Source organism: Pogoniulus pusillus, chromosome 15, assembly GCF_015220805.1.
Source record: "Pogoniulus pusillus isolate bPogPus1 chromosome 15, bPogPus1.pri, whole genome shotgun sequence".
Classification (NCBI taxonomy): Eukaryota; Metazoa; Chordata; class Aves; order Piciformes; family Lybiidae; genus Pogoniulus; species Pogoniulus pusillus.
The window spans coordinates 13,355,010-13,372,890 of NC_087278.1; the positions used below are offsets into that span (position 1 = coordinate 13,355,010).

General features: G+C 41.8%; 2 protein-coding genes across 4 annotated transcripts; one reads left to right on the forward strand and one right to left on the reverse strand.

The window, feature by feature from the left end:
- Positions 1-15: 15 nt before the first annotated feature.
- Positions 16-13,582, reverse strand: TDG (thymine DNA glycosylase). 3 transcript variants are annotated; one of them, XM_064155437.1, is made up of 10 exons: positions 13,408-13,498; positions 10,302-10,444; positions 6,850-7,079; positions 6,317-6,386; positions 4,825-4,960; positions 4,651-4,733; positions 4,425-4,519; positions 2,766-2,937; positions 2,310-2,438; positions 16-2,211 (listed from the first exon to the last, which is right to left on the reverse strand). In XM_064155437.1, the coding sequence occupies exons 1-10, from the start codon at positions 13,428-13,430 to the stop codon at positions 2,072-2,074; spliced, it is 1,221 nt and encodes a 406-aa protein (XP_064011507.1). In that variant the 5' UTR covers positions 13,431-13,498; the 3' UTR covers positions 16-2,071. The 3 variants fall into 3 exon arrangements, with proteins under 3 accessions (XP_064011507.1, XP_064011506.1, XP_064011505.1); XM_064155436.1 differs by lacking the exon at positions 13,408-13,498 and adding an exon at positions 13,522-13,582 and having other exon boundaries at positions 2,173-2,438; XM_064155435.1 differs by lacking the exon at positions 13,408-13,498 and adding an exon at positions 13,156-13,214 and having other exon boundaries at positions 2,173-2,438.
- Positions 13,583-13,611: 29 nt separating this feature from the next.
- LOC135181926 (ubiquinol-cytochrome c reductase complex assembly factor 6) lies at positions 13,612-15,526 on the forward strand. Its single transcript, XM_064155438.1, has 2 exons — positions 13,612-14,058; positions 15,186-15,526. The coding sequence occupies exons 1-2, from the start codon at positions 13,951-13,953 to the stop codon at positions 15,279-15,281; spliced, it is 204 nt and encodes a 67-aa protein (XP_064011508.1). The 5' UTR covers positions 13,612-13,950; the 3' UTR covers positions 15,282-15,526.
- Positions 15,527-17,881: the final 2,355 nt, after the last annotated feature.

A 17,881-nucleotide genomic window follows, 5' to 3' on the forward strand; every position in this document is an offset into this window, starting at 1 on the left:
TGTAAGACACCACACTTCATTTCCTGATTTTATTGTGAAACATTGATAGATTTAAGACAGATTATGAACTTTTGTATTACTGTAATGAAAAAAAGCACCAGTTCTGAGGGAGTACACACAGAATTCAATATTGAGCAGGATGGTCATTGTACACGTAACTGTATTTTATACTTAGATAACCTAATAGGTGATTCCATTAAAGAAGAGACCTTTCCCTTCCCATCTAACAGGTTAGCCTTCCAGTAGTTACATCGTACTGTGCTACATATCCAGCAGTGATAATTACATGCTTCTGGTTTTGTTGAAAAATAAAATTAAGTTGTAACAAATCCCTGATGCGAGATACTTTGAGCACCTGCAGGAAAACGTCCATGTAAACAGCAATACAGGATACAGTACACTTTAAATAACAAACAAGTCCTATACCTCTTCGACAATATACTGAACAGCTTTATGCTGAAGCTAATAAACACATCAGAATCATAATGCACACTTTCTTGATTTAAGACGCTCAGAATTAAGCCACATAATTTGGGAATAGAACTGTAAACATTGTGCCTGCCTCACAACAGGTTGACAGTGTGACCTCAGCGAGAGCCAATAGAGCAGGATTAGAATATGCACCAACCAGTTACACTCAACATGTGTTAACTGTTACTGGCTATGAGGAAAGGTAAAATACACTGGCACAGGAATACCTGACCAGCATGGATTCTGGAGATACTGTTTGTATCTATTTTTCAAGTATGTGAAGCACCTACCATCATAAGATCATCAAAACCTTAATCTTTTGATCAGCTTATTGCTTTTACTTCATCTCTTCCTCATGTCACAAAAAAGGGAAAGATGATGGTTAGGCACAAGCATGGAATCTCATTTTTCTGTCACTAATATTGGCCAAAAGGGAGTACAATTTAACAAGTTCCTCAGAAGAAAGCTGCAGCTTCTACAGCTGACTTGTTCATGGAACAGCTGCCTTTATGTTTAACTTTGTGTTTTTCACTTGCAAGAGCATTAAGGAGAACACCCCTAAAAGGTGTTACAGACTGAAGAGAACTCAGTTAAAAACTGCTAAATTACAGGTTCTGTGCTCTCTGTACCTGACATACACAACACAGCTGGACGCAGTTTTTACAGGGAATGTGGTCTTTCAGTTCCCTGCCATGAGATCTGTTCGAAGGGCTTGTCTCCTGTTAAAAGTCAGGCAGAAAGACTAATGACACAGAAATGACTGAGTTTAAACGTCACAGAATTCAAGAACCCCTGTTGTTGGATTGGGTTTGTTTGCTTTTTGTTGTAGTAATTTTTGTTTGTTTATTTAAATGTGTTTTTTGTTTAAGTAGTTAGAGTTTCTTACATTGGAATTTAAGGGGAAAAGGGATGCAGTGGTAGAGACATGTTACCCTAAGTCAGCTCAGCTGTAATGTTTGGGCCCTGTCCTGTGCAACATAAATTTTCTTCCCCAGTGCTGTAACTTGAGATGATGCCTCCACTCTCTTAATCCTGAATAAAGTCCAGTCACTAAACCAACTTCCCACCCAGAAAAGATTCAGTATGCACCTTTCTGCACTTTAAGAAGGTAAAAGACAGCATTAAAAAGCACAATTTGCTTAACTGTGCATGATTAAAATCACCACTTCATGTAAGAGAAGAGTACACTTCCCATTTTCCCCTCTGGATATAAAAGGATTACGAGATAGATAAATATTGAGGCATCAGTAAAAGGTATACTGCTGCTGTTACTACTACATTTCGATTTATGGAATAAAATTAACGTCCCAAAGAAATCTTCACAGATGAAAAAGCAAGTTGACAAAACCTGCAAGAAATGGTGCACATTAAATATAAACCTCATGTACAAAAAGGGCTAACTTTTCTTTAAAAGTTTGGACAGTTCCTTAGAATTATCTAGTTCATTGATTTGAGCCTACCACACACTCACTTTGGACTATAATAAAATACCTAGGGAGATAAAATACTATTAAAATGCTTCAGTTGGAAAACCGAGGTACCAATCTTGATCACTGCATTAAAACTGCAGCACATATGCATAGCCGAGAAGAAACAGCTCTTATGCGCTGCTTCCCACTTCTTCCCGTGTCACACCAGTGCTGAACTCTGGAATCTGGTCTGCAAAGGACTGCGTCATCCACTGTCCGTTAGGAACCTCACCGAAGGATGACCCCTCACAGTACTGTGGATCGCCTGCTGCTAAAACAAACAAAACAATAGCTTTTAACATGCAGTTGACAGCACTGAATACCTGCGAGTGATGGTTTGCAGACAATGCCCCAGGCACTGCACTTTACCGGTTCCATTTGAAGAGAAGTTGCACGGTTCGCTTCCATACGGCGTGCGATCACAGTAAGCTCCCCCATATGCTGCTTCATAACCGGGATCATATTTTTCTTCTTTGACAGCCATCTTTTTAGCATCCTCTGATGAAAGAAGAGACCTCAAGTATTAATATTCAGAATAAAAATGATAAAAGAGCATTTTTATCACAGAACACTTGAAAACATAGCCAAACATTCTGCAAGGGAATTCCCTGTTCCTTTTGGGTAATTCCGACTGTACGAAGAGACAGTGGAATCTGTAATTCCCGGCTCTTTAAAGATGATAGCACATCTCCCCCCTCCCCTTACAGTTACTGCTTTTTGTGTAGGAATCTGCTGGCTGTGTTGCATGCTGCATTATGTGTTAATAAAGTATTGAGAGCTACTATGCTATGTTTTACTAAAGCAGTAATGAAATAGCCACTATACCTTGTGCAAGTTGTAAGTCAAACGTGTACTGCACCTCCTGCACCTCTGTGTTTGGTGTGATGCCTTTCAGTTGATCCCTTAAATCTTTCAGCTTTATGTAATAATGAACTTTATCTTGTGCACGAGGAAACTGAGCACATCTTGCACTGGATGATGGCATAACGTAGCAGAGCTTGAGACAGAGAGCAAGTAAAACAGCATTACTTGTCCCTGACCTATGAGATAATATTTAGTGCACCAAAAGTAACTTAACAGTTGAGCCTACTGACTTAAGCCTTTGTACAAACTTTAACTAAAGCCAAAGGTGGTTGCGGAAAACGATGCAATAAGCCTTTCATTTTTCTTGCCCAGCTCGATGTCTTACCCTGAATAGAGAGAGGGGCTGACTATCAAGCTGCTGAAGCAGGTACAATTTTCACCAGTTACATGCATTACAGGAATTAGAATTTAGAAGTGCATGCCTGAGAGTGGAGCACACCCTGGAGCTCCGTGAGCGAGCAGAGCTCTGAGCCAGAAAGACCCCAGGAGAGTACATGACAGCATACAAGAGAGGCACTACAGGTTAATTGGCCTGGCTTCCTGGCCAAGTGTCTGCATGACGCTTGCCAGGGTTAGCGTAGCTGAAGCCAACTTAAGTGTATCTGTCTCTGCCAGCAACCCTAACAGACAACCAACAACCCTAACGACAAAGTTCAGGAAGAAGGAATTATATGCACTACTTTTATCACCAGGTAGTAATTATGAACAAGTACTAGTAAAGCAGACTATTTCTCACAAATACATCTACTCAGGAAGTCCTTAAGAGCTACTTAAGAAGCAAGCACTTTATCACCAATAGTTCTTCAGGCTCTGAAAGCAACACTTAACCTTTTGGGAAGGACAGTTTCAATGAACCTAAACTTGCAGCACTAATAATTTGGGATAAAAACAAAAGCCAAACTTTTGAACTTGCAAGGTAACGAAGCTTTGGAATAAGCTACTTTGGCAGGCACTATAATTGCCTTTGCCTTCTATGATTCTTAACCTGTTTATAAGGACAGGTTAAACAAACCTATTTGTGATAATACCTGGCTGGTCTCTTGAGATATCTTCCAGCAGAGACTTCCGTGACTAATGCACTCTGCATCAACCTGGTTCAAATGTCCAATTTAATTTCAAGCTGCAAATCAGTTTAAGAAGATGAGTCTGATAGAAGTGCTTGGACATGCCCAGATCCAGTAACACTTTAGCTGTAGCATGTAACAGCAGAAGGATGAACTTACTAATCTTTCTCCCCCATTGTGGCACTATGGTCACATTTGGTATCAAAATCCAGTAATACAAACATACTGGGAATTGGGCAGACAATCCTACGAAAGCAGATTATAGTTATCATAAAAGCATGTATGTTTCATTTGTATTTTAGATAGTTCTCAGAGAATGCACTGAAGTACTAACCATAGCATACGATTTCCTACATTAAGTCTGCAAGCCTGAACAAGCTGCATCAAAGATGTGTCTGAAAACTTGCACTATTCCACTTTCTCTGTTTAAGTAAAACCTCCCTTGCACTTTAGGCACACTGACATTATTTTACATGTGTGCAAGTCCTGAGACACAGCTAATTCTGACATAACCAAAACACAGTGCCCTGTTTTATCCCTTAGTATTTACACTTACAGTTTCAGTATCTGGCACCTTGTGTGGCTGCAGCCCAAATTCCAAGTTCTTAACTTTTATACCAAAAACTTCTTTACTAAAAATTTCATAAATACCTAAAGTGAAAAGAAGATAGGATAAGTGAAAAAAAAAACAACAACAACCAAACAACAAACAAAAGCCCAACAACAAAAGAACCCCTAACCCTACAGGTAGAACAAACTTATTTAGAAGTCAAGGTTCTCACATTTTCCATTGAAAACTGCTATACGAGGTTTATACTTCTGTAACTTCTGCATCAGGATTCGCCCTCCTTCCCGAAACTCTTTGCTAAAAGAGAAAATACTCAAAATTATAGTCACAACTATTAATTCCCTTAAAAAGCACCAAAGAAGCACCATATTGTCTCTTGTTATCCCACCTGGAGAGGTCTTTGCTTCCAGGTGTTGTCCTTTCAACCATGTTTGTAAATCCAATCCCATATTTATGTGGCAAGGTGTGGTCATCCATATGGTTCAGCTGCTCGTTACTTAGGCCAGACATGAACAGACATTTCCCTGTGAAGTAGAAAGAGAAGCATTTATATTTTTCTAAAGGAAAGAAATGAAAACAAAGGAAGTCCACAACTATCAGAGCACCAGAATGGTAAAGGAAGAATCTAAGTTAACAAGATGATCCATTGATTTGGGAAGACTACTAAACCAGAAAGGTTTAGAATTCCTTGCAAAACAGCCAAAAATACTGCAAGAGGATAGGAAATCCCTAGTGAACAACAGGAACTTCTCACCACGATCCTGTCTATTGAAACCAGTCTTTCATTCTAAAAGCTTTCGATTCTGTGGCTCACTTAAGCAAGGTGTGAATGTGATCAATATGGATCTTGTGGGAAATAATGTGGCAAATACAATGCGTCAGCTTTCTTTTACAGCCTTACCATTGCTTCTTCTTGCTCTGGGTGTCTATGACAGACCCTGCTGGCATCTTGCACTCACATTCAATGTATAAAAGTATAGTTTGCATTATGTGCACTGCCAGTGTCTTAAGCACAAATTAACCAGGGTTAGATCCTAACGATTCAGGAAGGTTATGAACGCATGGATTTGTTAGAGCACACATGTCTGGTCTGCTTTTTGGTAGAGGAGGCTTGGCTGTTAGTCTGGCAAGTCTGCAGAACACAGGAGAAATGCTCAAGCCTGATTTACAAGTCTGGTGGATACCAGAAGCATCTGGGCTGGAGTATCCCAAGACTGCAAATTAGTCCACGGGGAGCTCCCTATTACCACAGTTGGGATGACTCCCAGCTCACAAACCAGAGCATTTCAATAGAGCTCAGGTATGATCCCCCTTTATGAGACTGTACTGAAGAGCATGGAAAAATACCCAGGGAAAACTATCTGCTTAAAGACTCAGGTGTGCTAGATGCATATGCCTGCTGAGAAAGGCAATGGGTTTTGTCTTTTCATGGGTTAGAAATATTGTTTAGAAGAGACGAACAAATGGAAACAGAAGAGAGCTTACTGAAATGCATTTTTGGGAAAATGTGTGTAGTTTTTTGCTTTGTATCAGAAATTGATGCTTATTGACTTGCTCCTGATAACCCAGGTACTACAGATCTTATTTTTTACTGCTTATGCTGTGCACTAATACCCCAAGAAGTTATTTGGCAATACTGTGTTTACATGACATTTCTAAACGTGCACTGAAAGTCATTGTTTATTCCCCTTTTACTCCATTGTATGTATGGTATCTGACAGTAGTTAGGGATTTAAATAAATCTTGGATGTTTCAAAGAAAAATTATTCTCTGCATCCAAAAAATATAAAACCCAAGCCCTAAATCAGTTAAATTAAAATGCCAGAAGATCTAACAAAGTTCTGCAAATTCTATGAGAAGAAAGAAAAAGAAAAACATACAAAAATGGTTTCCAGGTCCAGGGTAATGATGTCCTTTGTAAGCTGCCATCAAGCCAGGATTTATGCCAATCTACAAAGACACCAGTCCATTTTAATAATGACAACATGGCTTGCTAGTCAGGAATTTAATCAAGTTAATGTTGATAAACAAAACTGTGTTAAATGTTACCTTCCATCATCATTTAAAAACATTGACCATTTTACAGCAATGTGTCATTTAGATGTGCGGTGGCAAAAGAGCAGGCAGGAGTGTTTTACAGCCACTGGTGTAACACTTGCAGTAAATAAAGTATCGAGTCAAGGTCTTTGGTGACTATGTGTCACCATCAGCTCTAAGTTTCTCAGAAATTAGAAACAGTTACTACAGTTTCTAACAGAAAATGCAAAGCAGCTCTAAACACAGGAAATGGTTTATATACTTTATCTTGCAAAATCTTGCCATACAAGCAATATAGATAAGTAAGAAGGAATGTAAAACATAACCAGTGAGTACAGACTAATCACTTATCTACCTACTCTTTTGAGTTACTTACTATCACGATGTCCAGATCAAAGGTCAAAATATCAGGTAAAGTCTTGGTCAGAAGTTCAGCTTCAGACACGCCATTAAAACGATCCACTTTCCGTTTGACTTTAAAAGTATCTGTGATCTTTTCTTGTTTGCCTTTTGACTTGGCCGACTTTTCTTTTTTAGCAGCAGGCTTTTTGGGTTGCTTTGGCTCGGTTGCTTTGGCTTTTCTTTTTCTTCCTCCTTTTTTAACTTCTGAAACACACAAGAAACATCCTTTTTATACTTTCCTAATGTTGGAGTGTAGATATTCAAAAAACTGAGCTGAATGCATGGACACAAAAAGAACCTTCAAAAGTCATTAGTTTAAACAATTTTCAGAAGAATCTTAGTTTTGCTGGGTCAACATAGAACTAGCTTGGGTGTTGTCTTTGCACCAGACACAACACTACTCACAGGCAACTATGCTGACTTAGGATACAAAGAAAATAAGCTCATTGTTTACATGATGTACGTAACAATCCTCTGGAAATGGATGAATTTCTTTTGGTGGATATGCTGTAATGTCAGGGGTTGGTTGTAAGGAATGTGACAGCAAATTCTAGAATACTATTCACATTTCAGCTACTATAAATATGAAAGCCGATTGTTACAGATCACATAACATATTAAACAAGCCACACAAGCATGTCAAAAGCAACAAGTCTCATGGATTACTTGCAGTTGAAAATATCAGCTTGTCAGAAACACAAACTCATAGGCTGAACATTATACAAGCTGTTTACAGAATAGATACTGCCCAGTGCACGGTATAGCAAGGTACTGTAGGAGAGCTTCAGGAGTTCTCAGTCTGAATAACTGACATCAAACATTAAGTTTTATTTACAAAACATGAAAGAGTTGCTGTTCACTCATTTTAAACTTCCCCATCTGGCCCCTAAAGCTTATACAGAATCAATCAGCATAGGTACTGTTCGTGACATGAGCACCCACAATAGGGTGATTTACTCTCTATCCTCACTCATCATCAATGTCAAGTTGCAGAACACAACTTCAGAAGTACAATAGCTCCAAGTGCAGGGTGCTGCACTTTGGCCACAACAACCCCATGCAGAGATACAGGCTGGGGTCGGAGTGGCTGGAGAGCAGCCAGACAGAGAGGGATCTGGGGGTGCTGATCGATACCCGCCTGAACATGAGCCAGCAGTGTGCCCAGGTGGCCAAGAGAGCCAGTGGCATACCGGCCTGCATCAGGAATGGTGTGGTCAGCAGGAGCAGGGAGGTCATTCTGCCCCTGTACTCTGCACTGGTTAGACCACACCTTGAGTACTGTGTTCAGTTCTGGGCTCCCCAGTTTAGGAGGGACATTGAGGTGCTTGAGCGTGTCCAGAAAAGGGCGAAGAGGCTGGTGAGAGGCCTTGAGCACAGCCCTATGAGGAGAGGCTGAGGGAGCTGGGATTGTTTGGCCTGGAGAAGAGGAGGCTCAGGGGGGACCCTATTGCTGTCTGCAACTACCTGAAGGGTGGTTGAGGCCAGGAGGAGGTTGCTCTCTTCTCTCAGGTGGCCAGCACCAGAACGAGAGGACACAGCCTCAGGCTGCGCCAGGGGAAATTTAGGCTTGAGGTGAGGAGAAAGTTCTTCACTGAGAGAGTCATTGGACACTGGAATGGGCTGCCCGGGGAGGTGGTGGAGTCGCCGCCCCTGGAGCTGTTCAAGGCAGGATTGGACGTGGCACTTGGTGCCATGGTCTAGCCTTGAGCTCTGTGGTAAAGGGTTGGACTTGATGTTCTATGAGGTCTCTTCCAACCTTGGTGATACTGTGATACAAAAACCATTTAGCAGCAATCACCAAAGAGCCAAGGTAATCCATTACTTGAAAATTGAGACTTCATCTTATTTTCAAAATTTCTAAACTCTTCCCTCAGCTAATAAATAAAAAAGATGGATACAAAGGCACTACCCTAAGTCTGAAAACTTTATTTGAGCTTTTTTTGCCTGCACTCGGCTTTGGTACAAGAAAGACAAAGTCATGTGAAATTTCCACCCTGTCTTTGGAGCAACTGCTTAAGTGACAGTACTCAAGAAATAGTGTAGTTACAATGAGGAACAGACTAGAACAGCACAGGCTTGGTGAGATGCATAGGCAGTTTTTCTTTCCTACCCCCTGAAGAGCTAGGAGGTCTCTCATGTGATGGCAAAATTCGAGAGACAGTCAGACTCCTCCGAGCTGGATGTATTTGACATGAAGCAGGATAATGTTCTAACTCTCATGCTGACCAGATACCTACCAACCAGACACTGTTATGAAACAGGAATGATGCCAGGGCAGCCTTTTAAATCATAATCCTAAAAGTTTTACTTTTTTCATCACAATGGGTAGCTGGACTGCCTTTTACTCTGATTTCAGTTCTCATAAAAGTATTAGGGAGCAGCTTCAAACCAGAAGATTATTACAGCTGTCTGAAAGTACTTCAAAGTGCAATCAAACAGTCTGCTGTTGCAACTGTTTTTAAACTGGAGTTCTTCTTGGTATGATTTCATCTGGCCAAGCATTACAACTGAAAAAGAAAAATGGAAGCTTATAAAAGGACACTTAAACAAGCAGTGTCTGGCTGATAGGTTACCTTGGTATGGAAAGCTCTGACCTATATCCAAACATTAAAAGCAAGATGCAACTCAGTGTGTGATTATTTTTCATAGAATCAGAATTCACACATGGCAGAGATCACTGCCTTTTTTATGTGTCTTTAAACTTTCAATCAGTTTGCAGTATCCTCATCCTTACTCCTGGAATGGGTAAGAGATATTTTTGTCCTCCGGTCATGGGTATGCTCATGGCCCCAAACTGGGACAAGAGCAAGCATAAGAGTAACAGAACAAGGGATCTTGTCTTAGCATGGTTAGCATAAAGTACAAAATCTTAGTGGGTGAAGAGCAATGTACAAATACATAAAGTACAAAACTTGTGTCACATACAGGACACCTTGCAGCACTGTTTGTATTTGTGTGAATAAGCCTCGCTAAAATCAAACAATCCTTAGTGCATACACACAGTTCACTATCTGTGATTATTTTAACACACTAAAGCACCACTGAAACAAAAATGCTGAATAACCAGTATATGATTATAACCATAACACTATACTTCTCTTGAAGACAATACAAATACATGTAAAACTTATCTAGCACATGAAATCAGCTAAACCAAATACATTTATCTATTGAAACAAAAATCTGTTTTCCCTGGAACAAGGTAATTTTGTGCCAATGGCCAATGTAAACACTATCACCTTTAATTAACTTTTAATCATATGGTTACAAAATGTTATTTAAAGAACACAATTAATAAACACTTCTTCAAAGAGCATGAAGAAAAAGGAAATCCAATGCATTCTAAGAAGCAGTTTAAGATCAATAATTTTTGTTCTCCCACTTTACTAACATTTTAACTCAAGTAGCACAACCCAGGCAAACTACCTTTTGGAGGCTCCTGAACAACGTTTGGCTCTGGAATGCCCTCTAGAGTCGGCTGCTCTGTCATGATTTCCATGTTAGGTGCTGCAGTCATCATCTGATGGAACGGAAATGTGTAAAATGCTTGCTGAAGATATGCGTAGTATCTTGGAGGAAAAAAAGAAGGAGCATAATTTATCAACAGCTTAGAAATTTAGTCATGTACCAAGTAGACTGTGAACATCAAACACTATCAAGGCTGGCATATACTGCGCTTACATTATCCAATGACTCTGATACAAGGCAGTAATTTAGCCAGACCCATTAAGCAGTCTAACTGCTTAGATAGCATCAGGGGATGTTAAATCCAGTATTAATAGTACAGCTTTCTCATGATTGCTATAATGTGGAAGAAACACAACATTTTAAAGTGAAGTGCAGAGATTTTTCTCTTATTTGTTTTCAAAAAAAAATCACTCCTTGGCACCCATTACCAAGATAAACTGTCTAAGAAACACACCAACAATATAGAACAGAAGCAAGTTAAAACTATTTGGGCTCTAAGGTTTCCAAGTTTTAGATTTTCTTGATGTTATATCAGTTGCTTTATCTGATATGATATACAACTGATGAATCATTCTGGCTCATGCAGCACCATGAATATACACAGCATTAGCTACTATGCAGATTACTAACCAGCTTTAATAAATCGTGTGGCAGATTACTGCACACTGGCTCCCAGCACAAATATTACATTAACTCTGCATGGAAGTGCTCACATACAGATTCAGCTTCCTTCCATGCACTAAGAGATTTTTCCATATACAGCTCTTTTGCTTCACAGATGTGTTAGTCACATACAACCCTCACACCCCAATACAGATGCTGTCACTCCCTTCTACCTATGCAGCTGCCTTCTTATCCATAGATCCCACTGCAATGAAAATACATAGAAAATATTTTGTGAACAGTAAAATTGTCAGGAAATATTTTATCATGTCAAATACATTCATAAAACGACTAAATATTTTTTAGATAGGTGGAAATGTGGCCAAAACTGGCTATGTGGCCAAGAAGGCAAATAGCATCCCAGCAAGGCCACAAGTTCAGTTATGAGCCACTCACTACAAGAAAGACATTGAGGTGCTTGAGCATGTCCAAAGAACAAGCTGATGAAGAGTCTAGCAAACAAGTCTTATGAGGAGCAGTTGGAGAGACCAGGATTTTCAGGCCTAGAGAAAAGGAGGCTGAGGGAGACCTTATCACTCTCTACAACTACTTGAAAGGACATTGTAACAAGGTGGGTCTCTTCTCCCAAGTAAAATGTGGCAGGACAAGAAGAAACGGCCTCAAGTTGAACTAGAGGAGGTTTATATTGGATATTAGGAAAAATTTCTTCACTGAATAAGTTGTCAAACATTGGAACAAGCTGCCCAAAGAAGCAGTTGAGTCACCATCCCTGGAGGTTATTTGAAAGATGTGTAAATGTGACGCTAAGGGACATGGTTAAGTGGTGGACTTGGCAGTGCTAGGTTAACAGTTGGACTTGATGACTTCAAAGTTTTTTTCCACCCTAAATTATTCTATGATACTACAGGCTTTAAAAGAACGGACCACTCTGTATTAAACAATGGGCATTTATTAATCTCTAAGTCAGCTTTACGTTAGACCAGCCTGCAGTCTTGTGATCAGGCCACTGATTTTGAATCAAAGACCTGCCTTAAATCAAGAATAGATTTGAACCTAGTTCTGGCAGATTCCTGGAGAAGTTGCCCAGCAAAATCATGAGAAATTTTCAGAGTCCAGCACAGTTCCATTTTACATAAAATACTTGTGCAGTTACTGAACCAAAACTGATCTTCAGATATGTATTGGGAAACACAACTGAGACCTGTAGACTCTAGTTCATAATGTAATAAATGCCTAATTATACAGAACAGAAGAACACAGTAAGAGAGATATGAAATCACTAACCCAAGATGAGATGTCTTTTTATAATACATTCCTTCTTGTTTTATGCATATAGAAAACCTCCTTTTTGTAAAGGAAATAAAATTCCCTTCAAACAGAGAAAAAATTGCACCACCTCATGGACAAGTCTTCTAAGCAAGTAGTAATGAGAAGAAAGAGCCTTTATGGCTACATCCAACCATCATATACATTTTTTAGGTAACTTATCATGTATTGGTTCAGAAACGCAATTTTTTGTTATTGACATATACATATTATGGGACATTTAAATAAGCATGTTCAATTCTGTGACAAGGCAGTAATTTAAATCCCTTTGCAGTTCATGCTAAAAATTAAAAAGGAGGAAAAAAAGGGAAGACAAAAAGATACGCCCTCTGAAACGAGTATTAAACAATTTACAAGTCCGCCTCTACACACAGAGGTCTCTACCACAAGCATGTGCACGCAAGTATTGCAACACACAGCGAGCCTTGGCCTCACTACGGCCCCCACAAACACAGACGCCCCTTCACACCGCAGCTGCCTTCTTCCACACACCCCAGCGCACAGCGCTCTCCACACACGCAAGGCCACCTCAACAGCCCCACGCCGCCCCCAGCATCGCAGAGCCGGCACACCGCAGCGTTTACCCCGGGCCCAGGACGTCCGCAAACCTCCTCCCTGAGCACGCAACTTTATTCCCCTCTCCCATCCCCTAACAAACACACGCATCCCCTCCTCGTAGGTCCCCACCGCACCTCACTCTCGCTTTACCATCACCAGTGCCCGCAGATCCCCGTCACACGACGACCAACCCCCGCAAATTCCCCCCCCCCCCCCCCGAGCTCCCACTCCAGGCACATCCCTCGGTGCCCACTCGGGCTACACAAACGCGGCATCGCGTCCCGACACCTCCATCCGCGCCTACCCGGCTCCTTCACCAAAGCGGAGGGCCGCCCTATGGCCCCGGACCCATCTCACCGCGCCCCCTCCCACACCCGACCCGGGAAGACCTCCCCTCCCTTCCGCTTTGTACCCAGGGAGAGCTCAGTGATGGGGGAGGAGGCTTGGGGAGCCGCCACAGCCCAGACTCGGCTCCCCCCGGCCTTCTCCTCCGGGCGACGACAAGGGCGATTCCCAACACGAGGCCTAAGCGAGGCTCTGGGCCCCCGCTAAGTACCTGCCCAACTCCTCGGCCTCCATGCCCGGGCGCGGAGCCTTCCAAGGCCGATGGCACTATTGTCACTGGCCGCCCCCCGCGCCCCCTCCCCCCGCTCCTCAGTGCCCCACCGACCTGCCCGGCAGCCCGCTGCCACGTGAGCGACGCCAGCCAATGGGAGCGCAGCCGGTCCGAAGGCGGGTACAGGGGGGGGGCGGTGCTTCGCGGCCTCACCGGCTGTGCCTGGCCGGCGGAAGGCACCAGGGCAGTGGAAGGCGGCAGGGGTGTCTTCTGCTACGCTGTCAGCCTCACTGTGGCTTGAGGATTTGGAGGCCTAGGCCACGATTTGTACTGGGGTGCTCAGCGAGGCTGGGCCTCGGCACTCGCCTTGGCGCTGCGGCCGCCTCGGCGGCGGTGACGCACGTCCGGCGCGTTACGCGGGGGAGGTGAGCGGGCGCAGTGCCGGGAGTTGTGTTCGGCTCTCTCGGCTCCGGGTTTCCTAATGCGCTCCTCTCTGTGAGGAGGAGGAGTAGGGGACACTGTGGTCCCGGCCCTCTTCGCAACATGCCCGCTGGCGTGCCTTGGTCCACCTACTTGAAGACGCTGGCGGCTAGCATGCTGGCTATGTTCGCCGGCGCTGAAGTGGTGCACAGATACTACAGGCCTGACCTTGTAAGTGCCGGGGCGGTTTGTGTCTCTGGTTGTGTTACAGAGCACGGTAGCGTGTCTGCGGGATGGAGGGGCTTATATCGCAGAGCTCTTGTGAAGAAAAGTCTCTGGTCAGACTGCAAAATGAACAGCTTCTAAAGGAGTCACCAGGTAGCCACGACTTTTGAGAGCTGTCGTCAAACTGGCGACGCGGTATCGAAAATGAGAAAGCTTTGCAAAGTTCCTCAGAAAAGTTTCCTAGTGTGAAAAGTCGGGTTTTGAAAAAAAAGCGTGCAGAAGAGGCGAGAAAGGGCAGTAGTAGATTTAAACAGACCTTTTTCTCCCCAGTAATGGCAACGATGATGACTAAAAGCTTGTTAGAAAGGACATAGAGTCAAGACTGCCAAAATTAGTCGGAGAACCAAGCTCCAAATGGGACCATCAACTAGGCATGTTAATGGTTGGTTTGGTCTCTCGGGGGCTGCCTAATCTGTAAGCTTCACCCTGCTTGTGTTTACTGTTTCTTTAAACATCATGCTAATTAAAATCAGGAATAAGTTAAAAATATCACCGTGCTTAAGCTAGCATGTAAACAAGCAATAAGGCTGAAGTCATTGATACGTAAGAGTTTATATTCTCTGCTGTAGCCTTCATTACAGACAAGTAGGCCTGTTTAGAGTGATGGAACAGTCTACATCTCTTTAAACTAGCATGAATTTTCAGGAGGTGTGTTTTTTAAATGTCAGATCATCTAGTATGTGCTTTAAATTCCAGCTTCTAAATCAGAAAAGTAGAAGCAGCAGAACTTTTTCTTCTGTCCATAAGAGGCGTATATGCGGAGAATTCAGCTGGTGCTTTAAAGCAATGCTGGACATCTTAACCAAACTTAGTTTCCTAAATAGCAAAAAGTTTTGTCTCCTTTTCCCTCTTTTTTTTTTCCCAAATTATCTTTTGCTACTCTGAAGTCGAAACGAACATAGTACCTTTTTGTAAAATACTTTGTGCATAAAGATTATACTCTGCTCAAAAAAACAGGGAATATGATCACAATTAGCTATAATGCTCTCTCTTACAGAGTATGCTAATCTACTGTTTCATGACTTTAGCTTTTCTTCTGCCACAACACCAATCTCTTTCTCTGTTTTTAACAGAGTATACCCGAAATACCTCCTGCACCTGGAGAACTGAAAACGGAACTGTTGGGTCTAAAGGCACGGTCAGAAAAAATTCAGACTTCACAACAGTGATGAGAATATACCTACATTGTGAAAACTAGAACTGATAAAATACTTGCTCAACTGTCTCAGCTACAGAAGTCCAGATGTGAATTACTGTACTCCCTTATTAGTACTTTTTGGATGTGTTTAAGTAGTTAGTTTGGGTAGCATTAAAATGATGAATGCTGTTAAATCCAGTTGGTGATGTGCCAAAATTTACAATTTATCTTAATTGCAGTGTAAATATCTTTCAGAATAAAAGATGCAAACTCACATTGGCAACTCTGATGGAATTTTGAAACTTATAATCTGATTTTAATATGCAAAACTTCCTATAGTTGTTAAAGTTATGCTTTTGTGGCCACACTCATTAACCTTGATAAGCTTACTTGTTCATCTGTAGTAGAACCCCACTAACCTGTTGGCATTTCCTCTCTTTTTAAACTGACTCACAGTTACTGGATGCAATTCAGAACCTAGTACAGTGAGTGATAGCATGTACAAGTAAGAAATAGTCTTTATTGTAGCATTTCTTGCACTGGACCTGTAATGCTGGCTAACTGACATAGCAATACAGCCAGCCAACGTAACTGCTGTTGTCAGGAAGTCTGCTTTTGCCCACTGTAATGCTGGGAAAGATCTTGGTATTTGCTTGTATTGGTTTGAATGGGGCAAGTATGTGCAAACTGCATTGAAATAGTACATGTTTATACTGTTAGGATCTATTTGGTCTGTAGCCATTCCCAAACTCCCCCACTGGCACAACCACAAACAGGGAAAGCCAGCAAGGATAGGGAATGACAAATAGCCAGGACTAGAAGTAGCAGAAGGAAGTAGCCTTCATCAAAGCCTAAAGTGACCCTGCAGATCTGATTCACTGCTCTCCAGACAGGAGAACAAGGTGCCTGCATCTGCTAGGTTCACAAACCCAAGCCATATTTACCGTGTGAAGCAAGCTCAGTACTCTGGCTTTCATCTTCAAGGATGATGGGTAGAAGGGCCCAAGAAAGCTAGTCAGTAGTCAAGGACCATCTCAGAAACCCACACTCTGACAGATGATCCATTTGAGAAACAAAAAAGCTCCTTTAATTACTACTGGCAAAAGCCCTGGAGCTCTTGTAATGGGCAAAAGGCTCCAGAAACGACCACTGTCTCTTTTTGTTCACATTGATTAGAATTATAGCTCCTGTTTGTGTGTCTATTACAATTCAAGATCCTTTCCAGCTCTTCATGTTGATGTTGCAAGTAGCCTAGGCTAAGGAAGATGAAGCAGCACAAAGCACAACTTTAAGTGTGCTTTTTATTATTTGTGAATTAGAAATAGATCCTGAACCAAATCAAGGCACTGACAACTTCAACTAAGTAATAGAACAGAGGTTGTTCAAGTCCACAAGTAGTGAACAAATTTAGAATACCATAGCCAGTAGCTCTGTGCTTCCAGTACTGCACTTCAGTGTGTCAACTAGAGAAGCACTCAACCAGTGAGCCATGTTTGCTGCTCAGGCTGATTAAAGAGATATAGAAGTGTAGCACTAGTGGTGGTATTTTAGGGAGTATCAAAAAAATCTTCAGCTGATTGCTAGAGAGCACTAGAAAGTTGCACTAAGCAGACCATGCCAGAAAAAGAAATGCTGCAGCTGCCCTATTCAGTCACTTTTAAACAATGGACTGCTTCTAAAGCTGTTAGGGTTGGCTCCTGACCCTATGCTTCAAGGGTCAGACCACTCAGTATACATGAATAAAAGAAGGCCTTTACAGTGCATCCAAGATATTTCCAGAATGAACAAGACCCCTAACAGCCCCAAACTCCTTCAAAAAGCCAAAACTGAGTTCCCTTTCCTTCAAGTCTCAAGCAGCATGCTTCAATCAAACAAACATCTCTGTAGAAGCCCTAATAGAGTAACTACACTGGTGTATGATGGCATTTTCTATTATCTTATGGAAACAGTATTCAGGTAATATAGAACCAGAGCATAAGTAGAAAGTGAGTACTTCAGGTCATTTTTAGTGCCCTCACCCAATTAGCTTATTTTGCTTCACATCACAGAACCCCAAACTTCTCAAGTAAGTTTTGTTAACAGAAGTGTGGTTCTTAAAAGTAGTATTGATATGGTGACTTATGCACTACTGCTAAAGGAAAAAAGTACATAAAGAAGTTTGCCTTAATACTCTCAACCACCCCTGTAAAGGTATTTCAAAGTTGAGGCACTAGTGAGAAAATATGCTTCATCCAAACACAAAGCTAATGAGGTGTCTCCAGTTCAACCTGTTTACATTGTGAGACATTTAACTTAAGTGTCTAAAGTACTTTGCCATACTAAAGAGACCCAGAACAAGAGTGAAAAAGTTTAGAAAGATGTAAGAGCTTCCACCTATTGTGGAACACAATATAGCTGTATAACACAAAACAGAGACAAGTTTACCATATACCATGGAGGGAGATACAAGCTTACAGGCAGAAAAGCACTTCTGGTAGTTCCTGTTCACAGGCATACCAGTGTCTATTCTATGCAATAGAGTCAAATCACAGTCCAGTACAAGCTGGCAGGATTTGAGTTCCAATGCCACTTTCATATCATCTGTCTGGAAACAGCAGTAGATACATGACTTGAATACTACTTTCAACCAGC